This window comes from Electrona antarctica (genome assembly GCF_951216825.1).
Source record: "Electrona antarctica genome assembly, chromosome: 21".
NCBI lineage: Eukaryota > Metazoa > Chordata > Actinopteri > Myctophiformes > Myctophidae > Electrona > Electrona antarctica.
Window position 1 is genome coordinate 34,720,193 of NC_136802.1, and position 10,000 is coordinate 34,730,192.

Below are 10,000 nucleotides of genomic sequence, written 5' to 3' on the forward strand. Positions count from 1 at the left end.
GGGGAGGGGACGTGGATTACTGACCATGCATGGAGGGGAGGGGACGTGGAATACATCCATGCTGACCATGCATGGAGGGGAGGGGACATCCATGCTGACCATGCATGGAGGGGAGGGGACGTGGATTACATCCATGCATGGAGGGGAGGGGACGTGGATTACTGACCATGCTGACCATGCATGGAGGGGAGGGGACGTGGATTACTTCACCCCTCATCCATACTGACCATGCATGGAGGGGAGGGGACGTGGATTACTTCACCCCTCATCCATGCTGACCATGCATGGAGGGAGGGGGCGTGGATTACTTCACCCCTCATCCTCCCCTCATCCATGCTGACCATGCATGGAGGGGAGGGGACGTGGATTACTTCACCCCTCATCCATGCTGACCATGCATGGAGGGGAGGGGACGTGGATTACATCCATGCTGACCATGCATGGAGGGGAGGGGACGTGGATTACATCCATGCTGACCATGCATGGAGGGGAGGGGACGTGGATTACTTCACCCCTCATCCTCAGAGAGTTGAAATCATGTGCGAGCGTAACGAGTTCAGGGCCCAACTCTCTCTCTCTCTCTCTCTGTCTTCGTTCACTGTCAGTTCAGCTTAAAGGGATCATTGGCTCCGTGATGACGCCTGTCTGGCGTACACACTGACACTGGCAATATATTCACTTTATGTCGGGGCTGATTGTTTTTTATTATGTTTTTCTCTCTCTCTCTTCATCTCTCTCTTTCTCTTTCACTCTAAGCGATCATTTTTTGAAACACGAATCTTTGCTTCAGATCCACGGGCCAATAACGAACAATTTACTGCTCTCTAACCACTTAAAAATTATATAAAATATATAAAATACATATAGGCTACTTAGTTGACCGGGATACCTCGTGGCTCTATACACCTAAATGTTTTCTCCCACGATCTACACCAATTCTCTGCCCGATCTGCGATTGTGAGCTTTACAGATCGGCTATTTTAGGCAGATTCTTTGCTCGCCCCCAGAATCAAGAAGCCATAGGGTTTCATGTGGGGGTCAACATGGTGGTTCTCAAAGTGGGGGTGCAGGGACTCTCAAGGGTTCCTTGAGGGTGTCTAAATGGACCCTTACATGTCTGTAAAGCTGAGTGTACAACATGGCTAAATGGAACCCATTTTGGCCCATTACATGTTGCACTCTCAGAGTTGGAATGTAAACGTTTTACTTATAGGTTAAGTGACCCACCCCAGACATGAGTTTTACTTATGAGACACTCTATTTTAACCAAAGAAAACCATCTACCATACCTTTAACAGATTTTAATATATCATGTTTGGGGTTGCAGGTGGTCTTACCTTTTTGGGACATCCAGACCCTCTAGCAGCTCCTCGTAGTCCATGTGGAACACACTGGAGAAGTTCTGTGGAGGACAGTCCTCCTATAGTCAGTGCTTCACAACCCTTTTAATATCAAGGGTCATCATTTATTCTGGAACCCACAAGGGAGAAGACCAGCAAACACCTGTGATGCAGGTGTGAAGAGATCTGGCCATACATGCAGGGACAGCTGGAGAAACTGGCCCAGGACCGGGATGTCTGGAAAGTTCTTGTTCGTGGCCTATATACCCAAAGTTGGGCTATAGGCGTACAGTTGGGTGCCACCGATATTGTCCCTTATCATTTGACCCATTTAGGCCTGACCTCAAAATTTTAAAAAATCCTTCTAAATCCTCCAGTTTTCTGAAATAAATATTTTCACGATTTTTCAAAAATAGCAGACCTACAAGCTCGTAGCGCGCTATGAGCTTGTAGATCTGCTATTTTTCAATAGCTAAATTATAACATAATGTTTAAAACACCAAAACGGGTTCCCGCCCAAAATGGGTTAACTGTCCTTTTGCGCAGATCACGCAAACCTCAGCAAAAACAAAAGGACAATATCGATGGCCTCCAAATGTATGTAAGTAAAGCAAGTAAGTCTATTATTCATTTGCCATTTATAATAATAATAATAAACTTTATTCATAAAGCGCTTTTCAAAACAGAGTTACAAAGTGCTTTCCAGTGGTATATAAAAAGGAAATACATCAGTTAAGAGGCACTTACTGGAATAAAACAATAGCAATAAGGCGTTACCGCATTACACAGAAGAAATAAATAAACAATACAAATACAACAATTCCACATAATGAAGACAATACAATACATCTAGGGGAAAGCCTGTGTGAATTTTAACAGTGATTTAAAAAGAGCCACTGAGGTTGGGTCCCTGAGCCACAGACCACCATTTGATGACATTTAGCCTCTCAGACCCAAAATACTATTTTGTTGTTGTTGGATAAGATTTTGTCCACAATTCCACACTGTATTGATGTTGTGCCATAGGAGAGATAACAGGCTGATACAAACAACAACTATTTTACATTCTCTATAATTGTATAGACTTCTTGTAATTAATTAAGCAATGCAGATGTTTAAGAATAATTTAGGGGAACGTATGGACCCTTATAGATATTTAACTCTTGAGAGCGTAAAATGAAACCAAATGATCACAGCCCATACATCTGGCTGAGCCAGGACTTTATCATGTACTGGAGAAGGACCATACACCTGCCTATACACATTAAAATAATCCTCAGTGTTTACTTAACTCTGAGATAACTCAGAATTTGGCTTGATTGGTGATTGTATTTTATTTCCTCTCCTCACACTTAAATGAAGCACCAATGCAACTATAGTCGCAACTCCTTGCAACAAAACCGTTTTAAGGAGCACACGACAGGTATAGCGCTGTCACACGTGATTTATTTCTACGAACGCTTTAAGACATAGACCCGCCCTTGGTGACGCCCCGCACGTCTGATTGGCCAGAGCTCGTTGTTGTCAATGTCAGAAACAGTCAGAGATGGCGGCGCCCTGTGACAGACGATGACAGGCGATAGGCGTAGTATTCTAAAGGCACAGATGACGCTCCAGAATTAAAGGCAAACGAATATTGTTTATGCGGTTTGCTTTGATTGAATGAATTGTGATTCGATCTGGGTGTTCTAATAAATAAAGTGTTTGTGGTGATTAGCGTGTGTCCGTATTTACTAATATTGTTTACGCGGTTTGCTTTGATTGAATTGTGATTTGATCACAATGTTGGGTGTTCTAATAAATACAGTGTGTCCGTATTCGGTCTAATACTACAAAGGATAAAGCTGAAGGGAATAGTATAACAAAGTCCCTTTTTACAGTACAATAATGTTTCATGTTTATGTTGACATCTCTAGCGTGCTTTCTTATGGATACTGTTATTGACTTTGTCATAAAGACTCATAACATAAATTCACCGTCATGAATCATGTCATGATTATGATTGTCACGATGTAGGGTTTTCTAATGGCAGGCGGGCCGCGCGGGGCGTCACCAAGGGCGGGTCTATGCGTACGTAGAAAGAAATTACGCTGTCACGCCTCACAGCTAGAAGGTCACACGTTCGATTCCTGCCGGGGGACGCTGTGGGCTTGTTATCAGTGCCCATAGGTGGGGTTAGCGAAAGGGCCTTTCTGTGTGGAGTTTGCATGTTTTCCCCCATGTCCCCTAGGCCTAGGGTAGGTATACCCTCACAAAAAACATGCAGTAATCCTGGCCTCTATACTGCTTCCCCCTGGTCAGCTAGCACTAGCACTCCCCTAAAAACTAGCACTAGCTAACTAAACTAACACTAACTAAACTAACTAAACTAACACTAGCACTCCCCTAAGAAGTAACCGTTTCGGACACATGAGGTGACAAAGACGCTATTAAAAACATGCACACTGAATTACATACGGTATATATATATTTTAAGTATAAGTACAGTACTCCCCTACTTTAACCCATTCTGGGCAGGAACCCCTTTTGGTGTTTATAGCATTATGTTATACCTTAGCTATTGAAAAATAGCAGATCTACAAGCTCATAGCGCGCCACCGAGTGGCGCGCTATGAGCTCGTAGGTCTGCTATTTTTGAAAAGTCTTGAAAATGTGGTGCAAATCTTTGAATATATATTCTTTCAGAGCGAACGTTTTTAACTCATATCTTTGCTTCTGGGGGGGGAAGGGGAAGGAATAACATATTTTCAGATGGGGGTCGGCAGCCAAATAAATATATGTTTGAGGGTATATTTGACAAGAGAATGCTTGAGAACCACTGACAGAAACATGGGTTTTTCAGAAAACTGAGGAACTTTCACTTGCAGTTAAGAAATATTTGACCAGGCGATCTATACTTTTACTTAAGCAACTGGGGTTTGAGTATACTTTGACTAACCAGCAGCACTGTGGAGGATTATATGGACGGCGGGTTATTTTTCTAAGCAGAGAGACATTAGGGTACGACATAGGCCGCGGTTAGCTTAATGCTATTAAGCTCCGGTAACACCAAACACAAACTGAGCCCCCTGGAATGGCTTGTATTCATATAAACCTAACCTCAGAGGGGAGGCGAAGTGTGCATGTGCGCGCACACACGTGTACGTGTGTGTGTGTGTGTGTGTGTGTGTGCACAGAGGGGTGGAAAAGTGTATTGAGTGTCCATTAGAGAACTGCGGATGAGCTTTTTTGTCACCCTAATCCGCCCGTACATATTAATGATCCGCCCGTTATCCGACCGCATTAATTAATTAATCCAATTTATATATCCGCAACCACCCGAAATCCGCTGCAGGGATAGCCAATCTACAAGCTCACAACGCGTCGCTGGCTCGCTGCGACGCGTTGTGAGCTTGTAGATCGGCTATTTATAAGTTGTGTCACTCACCACTGCCGACAGTTCACCAAAGTTACGGTTGTATATTCCCATTTCCATGGCAACAAGGCTGCCGTCCGTTCAGTCAGTCACGTTCGCACATCGCAACGAACGTCTTTTCATGTGGCATATATCCAGCCCTCGCTCCCATGCAGTCCCATGGCACCGAGTCCCACGCCAAACTTATATTCTTCCCTTCTGTTTCAGTTAGTTGTAAGTTTCTTTCATACTCTCAGCTGCCTGTTAGCCTAGCAGCTAGCAGCCCACTCGTTGTTGTGGTCCTTCTTAGCCAATATAGGCGTCTAATTTGTGCCTGATGGAAAATATTAAAATACTACTAACGCACGCATGCTGAGATTTTGTGCCTTTTAAAAAATATATTATAAGACTATAGATAGATAATGATATCATTAATTTATTTCCGTTTTAAAAGTTATAAAGCCTATAGATAGATGGCTGCCATTCATTTATTATTTCCAGCATTATTTCACCCGCGGTTTATCCGATATTAATTTATAATATATTGAATTGACCCTAATCCACCCTAAACTGCGGTTCACCCGCGGCAACCGCGGCTAAATCCGCCACCCGCTGGTCTCTCGTGCCCACACTGCCGTGTGAGCGTGGCTCGTGCACACCCAAAGGTCTTGCTCGCTCAATGCGTGTACGGTGTACGGTGTGTGTGTGTGTGTGTGTGTGTGTGTGTGTGTGTGTGTGTGTGTGTGTGTGTGTGTTTCCTGCATGTATATCAGTTTCCCCCTCCACTCACTCCCATCAATTAAGCCATTAACAATGAGCAGCCCTGTTTTAAACGTCAGGGCAACCAACGCACACGCACGCACAAGCACGCACACGCACACGCACACGCACACACACACGCACACACACACACACACACACACACACACACACACACACACACACACACACACACACACACATATAAAAGAGGAGAGGAGAGCACGATGCTGATGTATTTACCCATGGAGCCTTGGCAGTTTATTTCGGTTCATTCCTGCACTGGCAGCCTTTTCCCCCCCATATAGGGTCTTGCTTTTCCCTCTCCCCACCTGGACCTCCGCTCGGCGGCTCGCAAAACCATCCCCTCCTTCCATTTTTAAGAGGCAGGAGTTTTGTGGAACGATAAACGTTAAAAGGGTGGTGGTGGTGGGGGGGGGGGGGGGGGGGGGGATGACCCGCTTTTGACCCGAGAGGTGCTGCTTCCTTCGCCGTGCAACACACACACACACACACACACACACACACACACACACACACACACACACACACACACACATGCATAGGCACACACACGTGCAAAAACACACCAAAAGTTGTTTTGTAATAATAGTCAAAAGTGACTAGTAACTAAAGTTAACCCTAATCCCAAATAACTGTAGTGGAGGAACTGGTACAATATTTTCTGAGATGTAGTGTAGTGTTTAGTATTAGTAAAAATTGGAAATACTCCATCCATCTTCAACCGCTTATCCGTAGTCGGGTGGCGGGGGCAACAGCTCCACCAGAGAGCCCCAGACTTCCCTCTCCAGAGCAACATTATAGTAACTTCCTCCTGGAGGATCCCGAGGCGGATCCCGAGGCGGATCCCGAGGCGTTCCAAGGCCGATCTCACAATGCGACACATTGTAAGCTTGTAGATTGGCTACTTTCACATTTGAAACTTGTGAAATTAAGTTTCTACTTTCTGTATTTTACACAAGTACATTTTGAATTCCGTACTTTTACTTGTAACATAGTACTTCTACATGGCAGTTTGATACTTTTACTTGTAACATAGTACTTCTACATGGCAGTTTGATACTTTTACTTGTAACATAGTACTTCTACATGGCAGTTTGATACTTTTACCCGAGTAAAAACTTTGGGACCACCACTGCATACATCTGGATGAAGGCTGTAAAACTATTTCAAACAAACCAGCTTGTGCTGATGTTATGACATTTATTGAGGTTGCAGTGGGGGTTAGGGTGGTTTGGGGGTGGATGGTCCCCGTCGGCAGTGTTGCATAATGTGTGTGAAAATACACCACAATAACTTTAAAATAATGCATCATTTCAGTAGCTTCAAAATGTCTTCTAAATAGGCTATGCACTGGTACAGTAAAATGGGCTCGACATCAATAAACTAGAAATACGAGGAGGGAGAAACAGTATCCAACTCAATCAACTTTAACGTCCGACAGGATTTTCATGTGATGCACGGTACGACTAGGGTGATTAGTATCATTGCCATCACCTGGGTGGGTGAGTCATGTAACTTTCCCGAGGTTAAGCTGTGTATGTGTTCAACACAACAACACTGCCATGCAAAATAACATTGACAGCTATGAGGTGAGCTTGCAAGCTTAGCAACGGTTGCCAGCTTAGCAACTATTTGGACTGGCATTGGACAATCGCTTTCTGAGGTATGGTTTAGCGAAGGGTCCGTTCGGGGTTCAGTGTCTTGCTCAAGGACACTTCGACAGTAACTCTGGAGGAGGCCACTATACCTCCTGATCCACTGCCGCTCCTTATCCCGTACTGTAGTCATGTTCTCAAGGGTTCTATGTTGATGCTTAACCCATTTTGACCTGAGATCAGATTCTAAAAATGTCTTCTACATCCTGACAGTTTTCTGAAAAAGCTATGTTTCTATGTCAGTCGTGGCGCGCTATGAGCTTGTAGATCTGCTATTTTTCAATAGCTAAAGCATAACATAATGCTAACACCAAAAGGGGTTCCCGCCCAAAATGGGTTTTAAATGACTTCCCACAGGACGTTTCCCTCTGAAACGCTCATGTTCACGTGTACTGCTCCGTGCTGAGGGAACGCAGACATCCGTGTTGACATGCGTGTAGCGTAGCGAGGTTATTGGCTCCACATGTGTAGATAACGGATGTGTAAAAGCTTTCTAATCCACATGGTAAATGTTTAGCGACGTGCGAGATAGCAGTGCCCAGGGGGCGCCGAGAGAGAGAGAGAGAGAGAGAGAGAGAGAGAGAGAGAGAGAGAGACAGACAGAGAGAGAGACAGAGAGAGACAGAGACAGAGAGAGAGAGAGAGACAGAGAGAGAGACAGAGAGAGAGACAGAGAGAGACAGAGACAGAGAGAGAGAGAGAGAGAGAGAGAGAGAGAGAGAGAGAGAGAGAGAGAGAGAGAGAGAGACAGAGACAGAGACAGAGACAGAGACAGAGACAGAGACAGAGACAGAGACAGAGAGACAGAGAGAGAGAGAGAGAGAGAGAGAGAGAGACAGAGACAGAGAGCAGTTATAATAGTTCAGTTAGTTCTCAAACTTAATTGTTCGTGATATGTATTTGGCCGTGGACCGCTGGAGCAAATAAAGACATCTTGAACCAAAAGACTATAAAGCTAAATCAAAATATGCTACTCATCAGCAATATATATAGCCTTAAATCTATAGTGATGCAAATCTTTAAGAATAACTAGTAACTAAAAGCTCAAATAAATGTACTGTAGTGGAGTGAAAAGTTATCAAGCATTATTTCCATTATGGAAATAATCAATGATACTGTATATGCTTGCTTTCAACCACTGGTTGAAAAGAGACAGAGTGAAACATCTCTTTTGGCAGCCAAAGAGGTTGTTCTCCATGCCAGCTGCATGGGGCAGTTAACAAAGGGAATAAAACACCTTGTTTGACTCTGAAAGGAGTCGGCGTGTCTTTTAGAAATGCAGAAATGAAACAAAAGTGATTTCATAAAGAGAACATAAACCATTATTTCAACCGTACGTGGCCTCTTCTATACCCGGCAACCAATTATTGCCATGCCGTGCACCATGGCCGGCACACGTACTGTATACACAGAAGTGTATATGACTCTTGACGTATGTATTTACTATTTAAGACATTACGGTCGGTGTCCGCTGCAGTAACAGTGTTAATGAGCTCTGCGAGTATATACCAAATGGAAGTGAAAGGGTCCAGGTTATACTGTTTAGGGCAAGGGTTCAGGTTCCAAATCTTTTCATATTTGAACTGACACCCTGACAAGCGCTTGGGATTGTAGTATGTAGGAGGCAGAGCTTGTAGATCGGCTGTTTTCACAATGTTTGCCTCTTTCTTAAAGGGGAATACCACTCATTTTCAACATTTTACCATGTCATTAATATACCTTAGAGCTGTTTGCTTCTTTCTTAAAGGGGAATATCACTAATTTTCAACATTTTACTATGTCATTAATATACCTTAGAGCTGTTTGCCTCTTTCTTAAAGGGGAATACCACTAATTTTCAACATTTTACTATGTCATTAATATACCTCAGAGCTGTTAAAAATAAATAATAAAAAAGTCCCCCCATTCTGTGTTGCCTAGAACTGGAGGTCTGAAAAAATCACACCTGTTTGAACTGAGTGGTGCAACTCCCCTCTCCACTCTCCCCCTGCCTCTCTCTCTCTCTGTAATTAGCACTAGGCAACAGTGCAACACTATCTCTCTCTCTCTCTCTCTGTTTCTGGCACAACAGCGCCACTTTTGCCCCTACTGGTACTCATAGTTGATGATGTCATCAAGATGTAGCCTGGCTAATAAGCCAGACCGGCGAATCAGCCGTGTGATTTGAGTCTGGCTTATTAGCCAGGCTAATCAAGATGTACTTCACGCACGTTCATGTGTTATGGGCAATGCATAATGCTGGCTCGAGATGCAATACCAAATTCGGCCACTAGGTCTTTTTCGCCTCAGGGTTTCCTCTCGGTGATGTCTCTATTACATTTATACTCTATAAGGTATTAACACAAGACACTTATTTTAACCAAAGAATATCACTTACCCTACCTTTAAGTATGTTAACAATTTAGTTTTACTACAGGGAGAATGTTGAGTACAAGCCGTTTATTTTGTTGCGCTGCTTCCACCACTGAATATGGACTGCAGATTTCTGACTCATTAAATTAGGTAAATAGTCAGGGATTACTTGGCCGCCATGTGCGGTTCCAAATGTTTGTGTTTGACATACCCATGCATGCAGTAGAGGCACGCACGCACGCACGCACGCACGCACGCACGCACGCACGCACGCACGCACGCACGCACGCACGCACGCACGCACGCACGCACGCACGCACGCACGCACGCACGCACACACGCACGCACACACACACACACACTGTGTCAGTCCTAAACCTCTTATTTCCATGTATTTTTCATCCTCACGGAGACAGGAATTCAACAATACACACGTGCACGTACGTACATGCACACGCACACACTCACACTGTCAC

General features: G+C 44.1%; 1 protein-coding gene across 1 annotated transcript in view; it reads right to left on the reverse strand.

Annotated features, from left to right (window-relative positions):
- The window catches only part of pde5ab (phosphodiesterase 5A, cGMP-specific, b), a gene marked incomplete at its 5' end in the record, with an annotated part of 60,301 nt that overhangs the window by 5,625 nt on the left and 44,676 nt on the right, over positions 1-10,000 (reverse strand). The window contains one exon of the mRNA XM_079491350.1: positions 1,338-1,402. Within this exon, the coding sequence (XP_079347476.1) occupies positions 1,338-1,402 (65 nt within the window). The remainder of the gene's footprint in view (positions 1-1,337; positions 1,403-10,000) is intronic.